Below are 20,912 nucleotides of genomic sequence, written 5' to 3' on the forward strand. Positions count from 1 at the left end.
CCCTCTCTTGCCCATAGTTCTGAACAAGATCAGGAATGAGCAGGGGGCATGTCATCTTAGTGGCTTTGAGTTGGCCCAGGAGAGACTAGTACCCAGAACCTCTGGTCAAGAGCATCTGTCCCCCAATCAGGCTGCAGATTCAAGGGGATGTTCTGTTGCAGCAACCAGACGGAAGCCTTCACCCGGGCCTGTACAACCTTTACCTCCATGCTTGGAGATTGAGCGGCGACAGCTGACTGCTTTCGACATCCCTGCTGACTTAGAGGATATTATCTTAGCAGCCAGACAGTCATGTAGAATACAAATCTTGGGCAGTGGGAGAGGTTTGTGGCTTGGGGAACCTCTTGGCAGATAGAACTGCTGCAAGCAGGGTTGTTGGATGTGTTGCTCTTTGTGCTATCATTCTACTAGGTCCAAGGCTGCTACCACTGCATTGGCACATGGACTGCCAATCCTGAACGAGATGTGCTTCATTTCACTTGTTCTTGAAGCACTACTGTGATGATAGTCAAATCTGTTGGGTGGGAATTTTTACCCATTCGGTCCTGCCGGATGTTTTGGTCAGAGCCATCCCTCAAACCCATCACTTTGGAGGCACTGCTTTTGATATATGTTCATAAGATGAGAAATCTACGGTTACAAGTATCTATCAAAAACAAGTTACTTATATTCTGTAATGCTCTTTCAACTGCATACTCTATCAAACCATCTGTGACCCTATCAAACTCGTTTTATAGGTTCACTGATGCAGAAGAACACATCTCTAAACTGGAAGATGTGGTTCAGGGCCTAACCTCATTAGTAAACAGGCTGTCTGCCTTGTCTAAGGACCTAACGGGCCACATGGAGGATGAAAAAGTGAGAGCCTGTGGCAACAACATCCAACTGGTAGACTTCCTGGAGAGGGTGGAAGGCACTGGCCTGAGACCTTGCTGAATTTGCTCCTGAGTCCTTGAGGCTGACCTCTCCCCTTGTTGTCGAACTGAAAGAGCACACAACCAATGATCCAGAGGGTTTAACACCACCAGAGTCTTTGCTCCAGACCTTTTATCGCAAGGATACTGAACTTTAGAGACTGTGATTTTAGCCTTTGTGCTCCATGCCAAAAAGGAACCATTATCTATGACTTAGCCAAAATACTCCTCTTTCTGGATTGCACTAGGCTCAACAACTGAAAACTTTTGACTGTGTAAAACAAAAACTGAGGGCAATTCAACTTAGATATTAGCTCCGCTACTCAATAAAGCTAAAAAGTTTTCTGAAACTCCAAGATCTGTTTTTTCAACATACCGTGGGTGGCCTGGGATTGGACAACTGAGAAGAAACACCTTAAAGTTCAACTTCACCTATTCATGGCTTGGGGAACTCCATTAAGATTAAACCAGAGAAGGGGCCATGAGGTGAGAAACAAAGGTAAAAAACAATTGTGTGAGGTGGAATGGGGAAGCCCAAAGTCATGAACTTGGTTCAGATTCCATCCAAGAGAACTCTGTCCTAGAAGAGAACCGCTGCCTGATCCTGGTGTAGCCTGAACTAAAATATATCCAAAATAGCTCTCTGTCTGATAGTAGACTGGAGGCAGAAAAGACTATTTTAGAGAGAGGCCTGGAATACTTGTCTATCCATATTACTGTTTTTGTAACTTATATCGAGGTTGCACCACATTTCAATCCATAAGTAATCCACTTAAATCACAGGCAGTCCGTTTTCACAAGATGGTTCTGATGTCTTTTTTTATTATTTTTATTTTCTCTTTCTTTTAGAAAAACAACAGCCAACGCGTTTCATTCTGAAACCAGAACGTCTTCAGGGCATATATGAGTTCCAAGATGTCAATAAAATCCATAAATGTCACTATTCGTTGTATTCTTCAGTGAAGTGCTCCATTAAGTCTTTTGAACCTCTGGTTAACTTGTATGTTAGTCTTATTCTGTACATATATCAAGCCAAGTTGATTGTAGAGTATATTGGTGTGATTTAATAGTCACTTGAAAACTCCAGGGCATGTGTATGTCAGACCTAGCGCCTCATAAACCTTACTGAGGCCGTCAGTTCACCATAAACTCCTCGGCAATTCGCATGTCCTGCTCGGGCTGCATCCCAATCCATCATTATTTTGCACCCCATGTCATCTCAGTTTGGACACAGCTATATGCAAATCAGTCTTGACCCTGCTCCAATTGGAGCAGTACAGTCTGAACTGCCAAGCCATTTCCTTCCTGGACCGGCACGCAAGCAACCCAGGACCGGTTTCGCCATTTTTCGAAGCTCATGGTACAGCGTGGTTCCAGTGACCCAGTGCACACAGGACCAACGTCTGGGTATACTTGTCCCTCTTAGGGTGACAAACTAAAGTATACAAAAAAGTGATGAATGAAATGCTTGAATTAATCTCAGACACTGGTAGTCACTCGGGCCGAATTCCAATCGATTGGTATTTTACACACCATGTCACCTCAGTTTCGACCCAGCTGTATGCAAATTAGTCTTGAGCTCTGCTTCTGCCTTGAATCAAAAGCCATTTTGAAATTTAAGTTGCTACGCAAGTGGTCGGATTACAGACAGTCCAAGTTGGTATCCAAACTATATTTTTTCCACAAACAAACTGAAAATGTTTTTCATGTTTTATTACTCCATGCATACTGACGTATAATACGTAGAGCTCAAATACGATACAGGTGGGTGACTTTTTTCCTGCTGCAATAGTATTGGCTATATATTTATATAAGACCCTAATTGTTCCTCCCACTGAGATATTTCCTATTTGTTACTGCTTCTTAAGTGGTGATAATTTGACCCTTTGGTGCATTGCCAGTGCTTTTAATTTTCAAAGAAATTCGAAGCCAGAGTGCCACTGTGATGGTCAGTTTACCTGTTCTTGCGTATGCTTAAACATTAACTCCATGTACAACTTGTATTTGCCCATTACCCCACCCTGGTATTATACTTAAGTACACCACCTTGATTTGAATGTAAAGCACAGATAATAAATTTTAGGTGACTTAGGCAGGGCGACTGAAATTATGCAGCGGGGGAGGCCCAAATTATGCTGCAGAGATGATTAAATTATGATGCAAGGAAAGGTAGCCTTTGCAGCATAATGCCGCACTTTTCTGGTTGTTTTACCTCATTAAATTGTCATTTTTCCACTTTAACAGTTTGACACCCATATACAGCGATAAGTAACAAAAATATGATCAGTGGACGTTTGTGAAGGGCCTTCCACTGTACGTCAACACGCGTCCCCACATTTTTAGTAACTTTCAATCCGTTTAAGCTAGAAACACTTTTTTTTGTTAAAATCTGCAAATTATTTAGCAGATGATGGATTATGTGGCAAATGCGACTGATCCATAGGTATGTAGAAAGTGCTACAGACATAAAATTGCATAATTCCAATGGCCCTGCTTACAGGCCTGTGCTAGGGATGATGTAGCATGCATGGACCCACTTTTGATTGCATTTCCTTTTTGCAAAGGGGCTCCTGCATCAAAAGGTAGGTTAAGTCCTTTGCACCCAGTTATAATCCATGTCCCATCAAACAATATCATTTCACCATAAGTAAATCGTTCTAGTAATGCGAATGTTTAACCTTCTATGAGATTAACAGTAGAAGGTGGTTGCATGGGGTTGGAAGGGTGTAGGGGGGCGAGGGTGAACCTCCAAATTTGGTTTGTATCCATGAAATCAATCAATCAGTCAATCAAACAAGATTCGTAAAGCACTGCTATTCACCCACGAGGGTATCAAGGTGCTGAGAGACAACCTGAATGGGAGGAATCTGCTGAACAGCTAGGTGTTGAGTCCTCCTCTGAATTCCTAAAGAGGGTGAGGTCCTGCGGTGGAGGAGGAGACTGTTCCAGGACTTCAAGGCAAGATATGAGAATGAGCGTCCTCCACTGTTGCTTCAGCGGATGCAGGGGGTGTGAGTGAGGGAAAGGGAAGTGGAGCGCAGGTGTCGGAAGTATTTGCGGAAGATCAGGCGGTAGTTAATGTATACTGGTCCTTGATTGTGCGGGGCTTTGTAGACTTGGGTCAGCATCTTGAATTGCCATCTCTTATGGACAGGAAGCCAGTGGAGTATCTTCAGATGTATGGTGATGTTTGGGAGGTTGAGAATGAGTCTGCCCACTGAGTTCTGTATGGTCTGCTGTCTCTTCAGGAGGTGTGTGGTAATTCCTACGTAGAGTGCTTTGCCATAGTCCAAGCTGCTAGTAACCATGGCTTGAGTGATCGTGCGTCTGTTGGTGACTTGGAGACATTTGAAGATCTTTCGGAGGATGCGCTGATTGAGGAAGCAGGCGGAGTAGACTACATTGATCTGGTAATCCAGCATGCCACCAGGAGTCATTCCCTGGGGAGGTGTTGTTACCAAAGATCAGTACTTCTGTTTTGTCTGTGTTGAGTTTAAGGCAGATGTTTTGCATCCAGGCCGCAACGCTGGTCATGGAAAGGGAAGTTGGTCCTCACAGCGGAAGGGTCTTGAGATTGATAGGATGAGGTGGGTGTCTTCTACATAGGAGATGATGTTAAGTCCTTGGATTCTGATTCGCCATGGGGGCCATGTAGGCATTGAACAGAGCAGGGCTGGGGGATGAACCTTGAGGTACGCCTCAGATGATGATCTCATGTTCCGAGGTGAAGAGTGAAAGGCGGATTCTCTGGGTTCTTCCGGTGAGGATGGATGCATTCCATTTGAGGGCGTTCTGATGAAGCCTCTTGATCAGGGTGTAGTGGGACACAGTGTCGAAGGCTGCTGTGAGGTCCAGGAGGATCAGGGCAGCCATTTCTCCACGGTTTAGGAGGATTCTGATGTCGTCTGTGGCTGGGATCAGGGCAGTTTCGGTGCTCTGGTTCGCGTGGAATCTGGATTGGAATGTTAGCCGTCCGTCCCCCCTGCCCCCATTCCGGAGAGAGAATCTCTGAGAATTTCTGGCCCCCTTTAAGCAGGTAGAAAGTATCCTTGGGAGGGCAGATGGTGGTTGAGTGTGTGTGTTGGGGGCATCTTGGGTAAAGGCAGGCTCCATCTTGTCCGGGATAAGTATTGCCCGCTCTCTCCTAGGTGCTGCAGGGGTTGTGAGGGTGGCTTGACTGTGCTGCAGTCCACAGCTCCCTACAGCAGTTAAAGTGGGCCTGAAATTATCGTGTTAGTAGTTTGTAAACCTGATAATTCTGGAACCGGAGACCCCTACGGTTACAAAAAGCGTAATTCATAGCTCTAGGTAAATTTGCACCATTTGTAATGAGGGCTATAGTCTAAAAGTGAACTGGCGTTGTTAGTAATTTTCTATGGTAGCCATATTTTAAGATGAGCCTTACTTTATATAAGTTGACTCATAATGTGAAACTGAAACCTTGACGCTTTTAATTCGTAACTTCCGTTTTTAACTCACTTCTTTTTTTGTTTCATTTGTTAAAGCATTGCAATAGGTGGAATATACAAAATAATTAATACTTCTCTGCTGGAAGGAAAAAATGTTCTGAAACTGGTTCCTGTTTCTCCTTCACCCGTCACGACCAGTTCTTCTACTGCCAGTATTCCAAGTCCCAAAAGTGCTTCACTAAATACGCCGTTCTCGAGCAGCACTACAGTTCCATTGGTTCCTGTGCCTATTGGTCAGCAATTAAACACTGGGACAAGTATTTTATCTGGCAAGAATGATCCCCCAGGACTTGTTCACAATACTGCCATAGAACGCTCCACCTCATCCTTCCATGGCACTGCTGTTCCTGTGGATAAACCTTTGATGCACCAAAGGACCGCCCCTCTTCCACTGTCAACTAAACACGGAGATAAGCCATGCATGGCAGTAAAACCAAACAACCTTCCTGGTACGGTGGGGTGCCCTGTGCTGTCTTCTGGGCATCATCTTCAGATCCCAGCTAATGCTGAGGTCAAGTCAGTGCCAGCTTCTTGTTTGCCTCCTGCTGTTCAGCAGAAGATACTTGCAACTGCTGCAGTGAGTGCCTCTGGGACACAGTGCTCCAAGATGCCAAGTGTTATTTACGTGTCACCGGTCAACACTGTGAAGACAGACACTCCTAAGCGCTTGCCAACCCTATACCCCAAACCACACGTACCGCACTCCAAGCCAGCAATGTATGCCACAGCACAAGATCCAAAAAGCTGTCCTGCCCCTGGTGTAAAAAGCTCAAACCGTGAGGAATGCCAGGGTAGTCCAATGAAGTGGGTTGTGCACGATAGTCCACAGACAGAGTCGCAGTGTCTTATTCCTGTAAAGTCCTCAAACAGTATGGCTTCCAAGATACTAAAGACCTTGACAGGCATGAAAACAACAGAAAATAGTTCAGCAAATCTGATTCCTCTGTGCCCTACGAGTACATCTGCAGCCACAACTGGCGTCACTTCGGTTAAAGAGAATTCTTTAGTCTTGTACAATGGCAAATTGTATCTGCTTGCAAAAAAGGGCATTGATGTTTGCCCGAATGAATATGAAAAAACAAGCTCATCCGATATTAAGACTCCAGACAAGCCTACAGATGGAACATTGGCCACTGATTCTGTAAATAATATATCTAGCAAAGTCGTAGATATGGTCCTATCGAAAAACAGAAATACTCCTCACGCTGGCCCCATCAAAACATGCATAAATTCAGAAGTGAGCTCTCCGTTTAAGGTCAAGGAAACTCCTCTATTAACACAAGGTGTTGCCATTCCCGGAAATAAAGAAAACCACCCAAGAATTGTGTCTACGATTAAAATTAACACGAATGGCGAGTGTTCGATTAAATCAATTTATCCGGAAAACCACAAACATTCTACTGTGACCATGAATGAATGTGCAACCCCAGAGAAGAATGATCCCATGAAGAATTTGGCAAGCCGATCTGATACTACGGTTTCGCTAACTCGGGAGGTAAATATGTTTGATCACATATTTTCTTTTTAAAATAACTAGTTCCTACTGTGTTAGGTAATGTCTAAATATGATGTACAGTATATTAAACGTTAGTAATCTTTGTTGGCATCTGAAAAACATGCAGATAAGATGTTGAATAAGTCTGTTTCACCTTCAGTTTATCCCTGTATACTGGTTTCACAAACTTAATACTGACTGAAGCTTTACTCCATTTATTTTTGCCCTTAAAGTTTGCCCCATTTAACTCGGTGAAACATTTAACTTTTGGTTACCTTTTGAAGAAGGCTCAAATTCTTATGCAGTGGCTGTAATGTTTATCATGGCTTTGTGGAACTTCAGAAAAGGTAGCATTTATGCAATCATGCTCCTTTTATTTTGTTGCTCTAAACACTTGCAGTCAGATTTTGCCAACAGCACAACAATGGACGAATAAAAAAAAAACCTGCATGCAATTTACACTTATATTTGTGTTGACAATTTTATCAAGATAAAGCACCTACTCAGGATCAAGCATGTATGAGACATTGTGTCTCTATATGGCACCCAGACATAAAAAGAGAAATAAATATCATTTTCGAAGAAAAACTCTTCTGGGGTCAGTAGTAAATACAAACCATAAAGGGATATAAAAATAATTCAATGTGCAATACAGAAGGTAAAAAACAATAGTTAATAAAAGTGCATATCCGATAAATCTAAGGCATTAGCTTAAGGGTTTGTCAAATTCAGCAAGAGAATTGCATGAAGTCAAGTCCAAAGCTTGATACAAACCAACAAGGGTTTAATCTACAAACCAACAAGGGTTTAATCTCCAAAGTCTGGGATCAGAAGTCTGTCTCACCTCCAAATTGTACTAACTTGTATAGTGAAATTCACAATCGACATCAATGGAAAGCATAAGGTGAGCAAAGCTAAAGGAATCCCAGTGCAGAATTCTATTACAGGACCGGAGGCTTCGTATTATGCTTCTCTTTCTTTTATTTGCTACTCACAGCAGCCAATGAAAACGTTTTGTATGCAAATAAAACTACATTTCCCATGATGCTTGTCTATACATCACATCCTGTACAGCCCTATAAGAGCCACTGCATCCTGTTTCTCTTCCTCTTTCTTTGCTGCTCACGCAGGAAGTTAAGTGCTCGAGAACTATAATATGATATTTGCCTTCTTTGGTCGTTAATTAATTTGTGATGATTATGATTGTATGGCTATGCTTGCACGTAGATCACGCTATGTTTTAAACTCTGCTGTTTTGCATTTGTAAGCGCACTAGCATCGTAATTCTCTCCATTAATACTGTCTTTACGCTAGCACACGCATCGCGCTGCGTTTAAACATTCTGGTGTTGAGTGTGTTTCATGTGCATCAGGCTGATTTCCCGCTGGCCTGCTACTACCTTCAGGCATGCTGATGAGCTCCAGCCGGGAGCGATAACTTCAAGAGGCTCTCGCCGAGAGCGAAGCTAAGGCGTCATGCGGGCGGCCCCCGGGCTCATAATTATTCTGCTGCTGAACTAATATGCTTAAGTTCAGTTGTGTTGGCGCTCTTAGTTGTTCCCCCTTTAAAGCCTACATATTTCTTTTAATGCGGCTGTGCCAAATAGTTTTGGCCGCTCACACGAGCGCACGAAGACCCTTCTCCCGCCTCCGGCGGGCGCTATTTATGTTTTAAGACTTCCAGCCTCAGGAAATATTGGAAAGCCTCCCGTGCTACGATAATATTGCGCTGCCTTTGGCGGCATGTTTTTCAGTGTTTCAGGTGTTCCTTGTGTCTGCTCCCCGCTGGGCAGATACCGCATTCTCTCACTGCGGCCCACGCGGCCGTCCAGTCAGATTTCTTTTTGGAAGCACGCAGAATAGAGGCTAGCGCTGCCTCCTTTAGAATTGTATGTACAGTGTGCGTCTGGTGTCGACATCTGTGCTATTCATATTACGATGGCGCTCGCTCAGCCCGATATCCACTCTTTTGATGACTTACTCTATTTATTTATATGTATTATTCCTTTTACAATAAAGGCCTGACGGATTTCTGTTATATGTATTCATATGTACTTCTACCTGTTATAGTAAGGACCTTGCAACTTTCGGTGTTATTTACTGTTCCCTTAGTTTCTCACACTTATTAAGCATTCCTGCCAGGAATTGTTTTCGCCCGCGGGCGAGATAATTGAAATGTTCCTTGACCGGTTGGGTTTTAGCAATGTGCGCATCAAGTTGCAATACCTGCACAATTTGCATTATACGCTTCAGGCCTCACTTCCCTAGTAGATGAATGTGTTGTAACACGAAACGGTTAACCCTTCCGGTCACACAACCTGAAGACGCTCCTGTGGGAGTGGAGATAGCTTGCTCTCATCTTACATTTTGACTCTACATATATTGGCCCAGCTGGACACAAAATCCAGACGCGGCCAGGAGAGCAAGGCACCGTGCTGGGGTTCCAGCGTTCCTACTAAGCCACTGTCGGGTAGTGGTAAGGTATCTTACTAATACCAAGGGTTGCGTGTTCAATGCAGGTATGTACTAGATGTTGTTCTAAACTAGTAACTTCACAATGTACGTCCATGTGTATATCAGGGAATACTTCCGTTCATGGCGCAGTTTCGCGCTTATCCGCCAAAGGCCTTCCCTAGTGGCTGGGTGCGGAATAGAGCAGATGACGCTCCGGGGGACGTAACCTAATCGGGTTCAATTTATACCAGTTTGGATCACGCCCTTCGCACGATTTCCGAGTTTGCTCCTAATGCCTCATGTTCAGACAGAGCAATTTTGACTTGCGCCTTTCCGGCTGTAACAACAGGAGGGCCCTCGGAGTGCGCACACGCTCCTTATAACTAGACATGGCTCTTACACCCTTGTGGGCTGGAATGACTTGGACTACAGCTTTGCTGAGGAGCCGGATATATTATTATTTTCACTTCTAGTGTGCAAAGGGTTGGCTCCCCCTCTTACTCCTCCGTGATTGGTGCCTTGCACTACAATATTTCATTCAGACACCCTTACACAGGCCAGGTGAGATACAAGGAGGATGAAACCTACATTAATGAGCGTTCGCCCCAGAATGCACTCGGTGCCAATCGGGATTTTCCATCCCAGTGTCAGTCACCAGGGCCCAAGGTATACAGTCCCCAGCACAGGGTAGCAAGCCTCCAGGACCGCCCATCATTATTTATGCATATACTTTGGGCGTTGTTTTTTGTCTTGTTTCGTTTTCTTTTCGTTTTCTTATCCTATTTTATTTCTCCTAAAGCCAAGGTCGGTCTTCTTCCTAGTGTTGACATCCGCTCCCTCCTGATTCTAGATCTTTATAGGAAGGATTTTTCCAGAACTGTCGTGCTAGATGGTTCAGTCTCTGCGGTGGCTCCGCGGGTTGCAGTGAACCCGATACGTTTTTTTGGGTACATCTTTCGCCCCATCTCCTCCAAGAGGTGCAAATCCTTTTTCGGCAAAATGGATAATTTAATCATGTCAAATGGGTGGCCATGCACCATTAGCTTTGTTGCAAAGGTATCTAGAGTATATGGGCATGTTTAACCTTCCCCTAGATTCTCAAGGATACTTCATACTAACAGTCCTTTACATTTCCACTTTCCCTCATTTAAAAAACCTGGGCTTTAGAACATACGCCCCGGCCTACAGAGTCCTAAAGACAGATTTATCTGTCCCAACAGTGTTTGCAATGGCAAAATTCCTGACTGCAATGTGGCGGGTGCGTGCACGAATAATTAAGGACACTATAACCGTGCGAAACATCTTTCTTACCCCCCTTACAATTGGTCCAGTCGTGTTCTTCAAAAACTGTATTACACCTAGCATCTGTATAACCATCTCTTTTAGAATTGTATTTTAAAAAATAGCATACTTGTATAATGTTTTTTTTTTAATTCTTCTTAATGATAAAATAATTTGTATTTCCTTTATGACATTTAATGATCGAAATAAAGATTTCTGAAATTGAAATTGAAATTTCCACTTTCTTATGGCCATTTTCGACTATAATCCCTTATGCTTCAGGGTTTCAGCTTCCGGTCCCTTTTCGGGAATACACAATATCATGGCCGGTTCCAGCTACACTTCAGTTCCCCTATGCCTCAGGGTGTTCGTCCTCTAAACAGTACCCCGTTCTCTGGCCTGTCTCTGATGGTGCAATCCTTCACATATTCCCCTGGAAGCTCATTCTGGAGCTCTCCGTGCAAGAGTCCCTTCGGGCACTTGTTGGTGTACTGGTATTATTACCTTTGTTCCCATTAGTTTCTCTGACACTTGTACAATATATTTGTAACCGGAGCTACCGCCAAATTAGAACGTTCCTGATCTTCTTACTATTGGAAGCTTCAACTCCTAATCCCTCAGCCACCCTTCCAATGCCTTACATTGGCAAGGGGCGTGGTGCCAAGGCGATTGACACTGGAATCTGGGGATCACGGTTCGATCCTCGGTGCCAGATTAGCCCAGCACCATGTAACTCGGGGCAATAGCTTGCTTAATCTTCCTGACCGCCCCTGCGCCATGAGACCCTACTGTGATCGTTCACGCTTTACAAATGTGGATTATTATTTTTACACCTTCACTGTCAGCAGAAACAGATCCTAGCATTTCTGATGTATGAAGACCTCCATGCTGACTTCAACATCCATGGCTAAGGGTTGTGTCCTGCTCAGGATGATTTGTATCCTTTCACATGATTACCGGGGCTTCTTGCATGTCCGCCGTCAAGTAAGCAACCACCTTTTCTTGTTTAAGGTTCCCGATAACGGAAACTTGCCCGGCGCTTAACTGCGTTGCTGGCGCTCCCTTATACTCCAGGTTCTTCATTCCATTGCGATCCTTTCAACGTGGAAAGGTCATGTTAGCGGGTAGATACATCACACATGTCTCTACTGTGGGGTTAATTTTCCCCACATGACGGACGCTCTTCTACCAAAACTGTTGTACATATTGATTTTTCGCTCGGCTTACAACAGCCGTTCGGCCATTTTTTCGGCCTAGTATTTTCCAACAGAGGGTGAATGGATGGGCTTGTGCCAATCTTTCTCGTCAGGTATTCCATTAACTCCCTCCCAGATCAGGATATTCCTCTAAGGGGGCGGGTTTTTCTCTAGCTTCCCTTATTTATAATGGGCTATTCATATATACTACCCAGGATTAGATTCCGGTTCATGCGGTGACGCAAGGCCTTTTTTTACCTGTCGCAGTTCCTACAGCAGGTAACACCAAACTGGATTTTTACAGGTACGGTAGTCATTTCAAACAAGGTTTCATTTCGCTTTATACCAGGACCACAGCTTATCAAGGTCTGCTTCATAGAACGCTTTCCAGCTACAAATTATGGGTTTACTGTTTTACAATTTACAAGCGGTCCTAGTAACAACCTGTTACTGCGGTCTCGATAGCTACTGGCTCAAGTCTGCTATGAAGGCAGCAGGGATTCCTACCCAAATTGTTTGGGGCACATTCTATTCCAGGTGCTTCAGTATCCAAGATATAATTAATGGTTGGTTGCGTTACAAAAATCTTTTAACATCTGCCAGCGACTATACTAACCACATGGTTGAGGACGATTATTCCAGGGAATAATAATTTCATACCAAATGTCCGGTCACAGCCTGTTCATGATGCCATGGTTCTTAATGTTATATGATTATTTCTGTATGTTCAAACACCTCAAGGTCTCGATTTCTGAATTTCTGTTTCAGCAATTATTACCAATCGGTGGGTGATATAAATGTTGCTGTGTATTATAAGCGTTAAACTAGCATAATACGAAGCCTCCGGTCCTGTAATAGAATAAAAAATTTGCTAGCATTCACAGCAAGAATTTTCAGTTCTATTAAGGACACGGAGGCGAGGATTATCCCACCCGGTTTTAGTACTATATTGGTAATAATTACCCACCCACATGTATTTGATATGCTGTTTAAGCAAAAGTTACGGGTTTTTCCTGTCTCATTCCTTTCAGGTTCGAGAAAGACGACGGAGCAGGTCTGCTTCTGGTTTCGGAGACGTAAACTTCTCAATCGGAATGTGGTTCTTCCACGTTGGAGGATGGTTGTTGGGATTCCTTCTCCTTGTTTTTGGACTGCAATTATTAATGTTATTGACTGTTAAGGTTAGAGCAAAGAAAGAGGAAGAGAAACAGGATGCAGTGGCTCTTATAGGGCTGTACAGGTTGTGATGAATGGACAAGCATCATGGTAAATGTAGTTTTATTTGCATACAAAACGTTTTCATTGGCTGCTGTGAGTACCAAATAAAAAAAGAGAAGCATAATTCTAGCCTCTGTGTCCTTAATAGAATTGAAAATTCTTGGAGTGAATGCTAGCAAATTTTTTACTCTACAATGTCACCTATTGCCGCCATCCCAGCACTATCCTCCAAATTACTAAAAATGTTCTATTTTCTGAGCTAAGGTCCGATGTGGCAACAAAAATCTAGTTACACAAACAGTGGAAGCCCCATAAACAGCGATACAGGCAGGCAGAACCTTGAGTGTTGCAAAATGATTCCTCCATAATTCTTCGGGGAACTGCATGTGCACACAGAGTACCGATGTACATTAGGTTACATGTGGTGCCAGAGCAAATTTGCTGCGTTAAAATTAATGACTGAAGTAAAGTCTAGTTTGGGGCTAGTTAAGCCAATCGTAGGAAAACACAGATCTGTCAAATGCAGCGTTTTTGTTTAAATGAAGAACAGTTCATTATGTTAAGCACATTTTTATTCAATCAAAATCAGCTCTTACATACCTGTTCATGTAGCTGTAAATTGGAGTAGCCATTCGATATAAAAGAAAAGGTGCCTTAAAGCAAGTTTATAGTATGATTGTTTTAAAGAAAGAGTGGTTCTATTAATGAGGCAAGCTGAAGAATAATGGCACATTCTATGTGAATGCCTGCAAGAAAGAAAGGCAGAGAATCAGGAACTAGTGTTTGAAGGCATGTGTGGCTTTAGATATACATGCTTCGCATAATCCTGCCATCTAGTGTTGGGCTTGGATGTGTGCAAGTTTTTTTTCTTCGAAGACAGTAGTTCAAGTCATGAGGTAGTGTGACTCCTCCTCTTGCTAGTAATCTGCATTTTCATAGACTCAATTTATTTTCTTCCACCGTTTGGTTCGGACGTGGGCTGTCCTGCTCCGGTTTGACACCGTCGTGCTGCACTTTTCTCAGTTCATACCTGCTTTCTGTTGGTACTATCGATTTTGTGGTTCTCTCTCCTTCTCCCTCCCTCCCTTTCCCTCCGTCCTTCTCTCTCCTTTTTCCTCTCCTTCTCCGCCCGTCCGGTTTGACGACTTTCATTTTGTAAATGCTTAGTTGTGCCCCCCCACACCAAGTCCACTCAGTGATGAAACGGACACCTTTTCGCTTCTGTCCTCCGTGTCATGCTAAATATCCTCGCTCCGATCTCCACCAGTTGTGTAATCTGGGCCTTTACCCAGAACATGTCAAGGACCGCTACAAGCCTTGCCACTCCAGGTCCAAAAAGACTTTAGCGACAGTCGGGCTGACATTTCGAAATGTCTGGTAGGAGTGTGGACGATACACCAGACATCCAAGACAATAATCACTCAGAGTTGTTGGCTGCAGACCAAGATACCTTCTTCCCCAATGATAGCCCCAGCTCCGAAGTTGTGATACAAGATCTACCTCCTGCTCAGCCGGTCGTGAGTACTGCGCCCCCACCACCTCAACATTGACCCCAGCTGACCACTGCAAAGGGTCGACTTCCTGTTCAAGCACAATCTAAACATATTGCACGGGCCACAACTGCCTTTGGGCCATGGACCTATGGCTTCTTCGGAAATGCCCAGCCCTTGCTCCGAGCCGAAGAAGCCATCAAAGCCACAAGATTCCGAGCCAGCTACTCCAGTGTTAGACTCAAGTCGAGCTTTGGAGCCAAAAACTACCGCATTGAAACACCAACTGGTGTCTGCACCAAAACCTACCCCATCGGAGCCGAAATCTTTGAGCCGAAAACATCAGCATCGGAACCGAGCACTTCGGTGTCCAGCAGAACCGCCAGTCGATCGAGTTCCTTGGAACCCTTGCTTCAAAGACTTCAAGACAAGCTTGACTCTCTGCAAAAGCATATTATGATCCATCCCAACACAGGCTGAATAATCACTAGATCTATCCACTCTGGTGCATAATCTTCCAAGAGGCAGATGTCTTTTGAATACTTGAAGACGCTTTGGACTTTCCAACTCCGCCCCAAACAAAGGAAAAAGATCGACAAGGCTACAAGTTCTGTGCATATCATTCCACCATCTATACCAGCTCCAAGATATGCACCCTAACCTCCTGCTTCACCAGCTGACCCTGCATCATATTCCCCTGAAGGGTCAATAGATTCTTACTTGGAGGGTGGAGATGATAACACTTTCAATATCCCACCACAGGATTACCCATGGGACATGTATGATACTGACCCACCAGGTAATGCAGACCTACATCTGTACCCTACAAAGCCATCTCCCCCAGATGACACTACTGTTTATCATGACTTAATTGGTAGACTTGCCACCTTTCATAAGGTGCTGCTACATACATAGCCCCTGGAGGACAATGTTTTATTTGAAAGACGCTCCTCCACATACTATTCTACACTATATTTGCCGATGCTTAAGGGTTTGCTCCATCACACTTATGACATTTAATGACTCAGATGGATCTAGGGTCATAAAGCAAAGAGTAGGTAAAAAGTATAAACCTTCCCCTAATGACCCCATATATATTAACAGTCAACTTCCACTTGACTTTTTAGTTGAGGCTCCTGCATGTAAAAGAGCATATTCCCAAACCTCTGGTGAAGCCCCTCCACCAAATAAGGAAAGTATAAAGATTAACGCAGCAGGAAAGCAGGTGGCCGCACAATCCGCCAGTCATAGGTATTGCACACTACATCCGCTCCCTCCCTAGGTATGATAGAGCCCACTGGGACGAGATGGAGCAACTCCTCCAATACCTCCCAAAAGAGCACAAAAAAGGAGTCTATCAAATAGACTCTGAGGGTAAGTTAATTTCTAACACAACTATACGTTGTGCTCTCGATGCTGCTGGTACGGGAGGAAGAGGAATAAACTCTACCTTATTCCTACGCAGACATGCCTGGCTTCGGTTATGAGGGTTTGAACCCGAGGAACAGCAACATTTTCTGGCCCTCCCATTCGCTGGGGAGCATCTACTCGGCCCTCAGGAAGATGCCTTACTAGAAAAAAAAAATATAATGAGACAGCCAAAGCCATGGAAATGCTGCAGACACCATCTCACCGTGGCTCCTTTTGCTGCTCATCTTATTGTTGAGGGTCTAAGACCACCTCTCCTGAAACATCCATCTCATACCAACAGCCACCTCGCCTAGAAGATACTACCAATGCTCATATAGGGGTGACCACTCCAGGCACCAGGTCGGATGTACCAAACTTTCGACCACAACCACCTAATCACTAATTCCCCACCAATCACACAACACCTGTCGGGATCGACTACAAAGGTTCGCTCCCACCTGGTGGAGCATCACCTCCGACCTGGGTGTTGGATTTTATCCAACATGGTTATTGTCTGGTGCTCACTTCCACACTTCCCAACATTCCACCTCGCAAACACAGACTTTACTCACAAAATCAACAGTTGCTGGAGGAAGCGGTACAATCACTTCTCTGAAAAGGAGCTATAGAACCCGTTTCACTCCACCAACCGGGCGCTGGGATCTATTCACTAATCTTCCTTATTCCCAAAAAGGGGCGGGTCCCTAGACCAATTTTGGATCTCAGACCCCTAAACGAGTACATTCTCTCAGGGCACTTTCACATGGTCACTCTTAACCCCTTCGATGCTTGTGACAAGGTCAACTCGTCATGGGTGTTACCTGCGCTGTGCGTTTGACGAGTTGACCTTGTCACATAACAAGGGATTTTAAAAATTGCAGCGCAGCACGGGAAATAGCCGTAGCAATGATGCGGTTAATGATATCATTCCGTTGTTACGACAAGGAGACTTCATGGGCACACTCGACCTCAAGGATGCCGATTTTCATATTCCTATTCACCCAGCAGAACCCCCGGTATCTAATGTTTCTAATAATTGGTCAGCATTTCCTGTTCCAAGTGCTCCTCTTCGGGGTCACTACCTTGCCTAGAGGCTGCACCAAATGTCTTGCGGTAGTGGCTGCTCATCTGCGCAGACAAAGCATACATGTCTTTCCATATCTGGACATTGAGCTCATTAAAAGCACAACTCGTTAAGTCTTACCGACACACTCAGGTCACCATAACCTACTGCACAAACTAGGTTTTACAATCAATGCCTTAAAATCCCACCTCCAACCCCTTCAGATCCAACCTTGCCTAGGAGTAATTCTCAACTCACAACTCGGAATAGCTTATCTAAAAAATGCCAGGTTACAGTCTTTTCAGGTACACCTTCCCCAATTCCAACCTGGTCCACCAGTAACCATGAGAACAGCCTTGTGTCTCCTCAGCATGATGTCTTTATGCACAGCCATAATACCTCGAACCAGATGACACAAGCATCCATTGCAGGAGTGCTTAGCTCACCAATGGTGTCAAGTGGAGGGCCAATGGGACCATCTACTGTTGGTAGGCTGTCAAGCTTGCCACTTTCTTCAGTGGTGGAACACTAACGACCTGTTAAAAGGACGTCCTTTCCTAGACCCAGTTCCACAAAAGACGATAACAGATGCCTCCCTTAGGGGATGGAGGGCGCATTCGCAACATCTAACTGTCCAGGGACTCTGGACAGCCAGTCAGCAACACCTCCTCATAAATCACCTGGAGTTACTAACTGTTCACATATTGCTGAAAGCCTTCCTTCCTCACCTCATTGGCAAGGTAGTCTTCATGAAAATGGACATGACAGACCTGCATTATCTCCAAAAGCAACGGGCACCATGGCCCCTCCGCTTTCTCATTTAGCCCAGGCCATTTGGAGCTGGACTCTGCGACACTACATTAATCTGTTAGTGAAGAACCTACTGGGAGTGGGCAACAACTCTGCAGATCTCTACAGCAGGAAGTGCCCACAAGTTTGAATTCTACACGCAAGTTCTCCACCAATACTTTCAGCATTATGGACAATCACAAATAGACCTCTTTGCCACAGCAGAAAACAAGGCAAATGGCCAAACTTTGCCTCAAGGTTTCCACACCCACAGTTTAAGGCCAACGCACTATGGATGAGTTGGTCAGAGAGATTTGCTTACACTTTTCCACTTCTCCCACTGCCTCCGTTTCTGGTTCGCAAACTTTGGAAGACAGCTCTCACCCTCATCCTGGTGGCTTCTACATGGGCCCGATAACCACGGTGCACCACACTTTTAAAACTGTCAGTAGTTCCCCACAAAGCACTGCTGAAAAGGCAAGTCATTCTCACACAGAACCGTGGAGAAATCAGAACCTGGTATTAGCAATAATGATGGGACCCCCTCAAGACTATTACAAGCCAGGGAAGGAGGGGAATGAAATGATCAAACAAAAGAAGACAGCTTTCCCTTATCTACCATATAATTAGAAAATGCAACTAATCAGATATAGGTGACAAAGACTAGACCATGACTTGCAATATTACAACAAAATATATATATTTTTTAATTTCATGTTTATAAATATATGCTCCATAAATTTGCTTCAAATAACATTGTTTTATAAATTCATCAAATGTGATAAGATTTACAAATTTTATAAAGACAAAATATTTTTATAAATACAGAGAAAAAGAACACAAGAAAATATCACAAAGTGTAAATGAATCAGACATTTATAACAAATCAAATGACTGAAAACTAATACATATATGAAACAGCCCCTGGAAAAAAGACAGAAGTCCAGGGGCTGTTTCATATATGTATTAGTTTTCAGTCGTTTGATTTGTTATAAATGTCTGATTCATTTACACTTTATGATATTTTCTTGTGTTCTTTTTCTCTGTATTTATAAAAATATTTTGTCTTTATAAAATTTGTAAATCTTATCGCATTTGATGAATTTATAAAACAATGTTATTTGAAGCAAATTTATGGAGCATATATTTATAAACATGAAATTAAAAAATATATATATTTTGTTGTAATATTGCAAGTCATGGTCTAGTCTTTGTCACCTATATCTGAGTAGTTGCATTTTCTAATTATATGGTAGATAAGGGAAAGCTGTTCTCTTTTGTGAAATCAGAACCTGGACCACAGATCCATCAATCTTGTGATCGGGCTCATGAGGTCCTAGAATTTAGTTAACTTAATCTCTCACAACAATGTGTGGACATTCTGAAAGAGGCACTCAGGGCTACTACTTGGACCTGTACGCTGCTAAATGGAAAATATTTGTTGACTATTGTCCTGCCAAACATATTGATCCATTATCAGCCAAGGTGGAAGACCTTGTCTGCTACTTATTTCATTTGCACACCTCTGGTTTAATGTTTACATCCATAAGGCTACATCTAGCCGCAGTACTTGCATACCTACAGAATAGGCAACACACTTCCCTATTCAAATTCCAGTCATCAAGGCCTTCCTGGAAGGTCCTCAAGAGTCATTCCTTTTAGGATGACGCCAGCTCCCACATGGAATCTCAGTGTTGTATTAACAAGATTAATGGGCCCTCAATTTGAGTCCCTCTGCTCCTGCCCCCTCCAGTTCTTATCATGGAAAGTAGCATTTCTGGTCGCTATCACTTCACTTAGACGAATCAGTGAGCTTCAGGCACTAACTTTAGAAGAACCTGTTTTCTAAATACATATGGACAGAGTTGTACTTTGCACCAACCCCAAATTTCTTCCGAAGGTGGTCTCACAATTCCACCTTAATCAATCTATCACAACTCCTGTTTTTTTACCCCCAACCTGACTTAGTTGCAGAAAGTGCTTTGCACATGTTGGACTTAAACGAGCTCTCAAGTACTACCTTGACAAGACTAAGTAATTTAGGAAAACACCACAACTATTTGCTGCTTTCTCAAAACATCACAAAGGAAAGGCCATTCCTCAAGCAGGCATTGCATGGTGGATTGTGAAATGCACCCAAACGTGCTATGCTAAAGCTAGAAGAACTTTACCCATTCCTCCTAGATCTCACACCACTCATAAAATGGAGCTTTAATTGCCTTCCTAGGAAATATATCTATAGCTGACATGGTGTATACCACATACATTTACAAAACATTGCTGTGTAGATTTACTGTCCCGTCAACAAGCCAATGTCGGCCAAGCTGTTCTAAGTACACTATTTCATACATATATAACTCCCACAGGCTAGCCATCACTCAGGGAGGAGGACTGCTCTACAGTCTACGCTAAGAATGATTTGATTGATTTGATTTAAATTTTGTAAAGCACGGCGAATGCCCGTGGGCATCTTGGCTCTGCCTTATATCTGAAGGAGAGAAAGCTGTCCCAGAGTCAGCCTAATATATGACTTACAGTGGGGAGGTGAACATCCAGGTTTTAAACACTTTTCTAAAGGCACGGATATTAGGCTGGTGTCTCAGGTGCCATCGTATCTGATTCCAAAGCCAAGAAGTGATGCAAGAAAACGTTCTGCCACCCTAGGAGGCTCTGTGAATTAATGGCACTGACACTTTTCTGGCAGTGGTTGATTGCAGTGGGTTGTTCGGGATGTACCAGGAGATTGAATTTTTTAGGAAAGCAGGCCCTGAATGGTTAAGCGTTTTATGTGCTATACAGATTGCTTTGAAAGCTATCTTTTTTTTTTGTAGGGAGTAAGTGCACCAAGCGATGGGGGCGTGGCCAGAGTTGCTACTAAAGCGTAATCCAGTTTGGAACCAGGTGGGGAATTAAAACGAGTAACAGGGGTCCATCAACTCCTGATGAAAAGCAGCTTGACTCGCAAGACTTTTGATGCCGCTCGGTGCAAACCATCTCAAGTTCACCTTAATATTTAGCTATCAAAATAACGAGGCAGGCGTTGGGAATTGGAAGGCGAAGAACAAGTTTATTGCTCTAGAGGAGAGTACATCACATCGGACACCGGGGCTATCGTCAGGAGGTGCTCTGCCTGC

The 20,912-nt window shown here is 43.7% G+C and overlaps 1 protein-coding gene across 2 annotated transcripts in view; it reads left to right on the plus strand.

Moving 5' to 3' along the window:
- Positions 1–20,912, plus strand: part of LRIF1 (ligand dependent nuclear receptor interacting factor 1) — a 104,877-nt gene that overhangs the window by 29,269 nt on the left and 54,696 nt on the right. For both annotated transcript variants that reach the window (XM_086933753.1, XM_086933754.1), the window contains exon 2: positions 5,420–6,878. In XM_086933753.1, coding sequence (XP_086789879.1) covers positions 5,420–6,878 — 1,459 coding nt within the window. The remainder of the gene's footprint in view (positions 1–5,419; positions 6,879–20,912) is intronic.

Source organism: Lissotriton vulgaris, chromosome 8 (genome assembly GCF_964263255.1).
Source record: "Lissotriton vulgaris chromosome 8, aLisVul1.2, whole genome shotgun sequence".
Taxonomy (NCBI): domain Eukaryota; kingdom Metazoa; phylum Chordata; class Amphibia; order Caudata; family Salamandridae; genus Lissotriton; species Lissotriton vulgaris.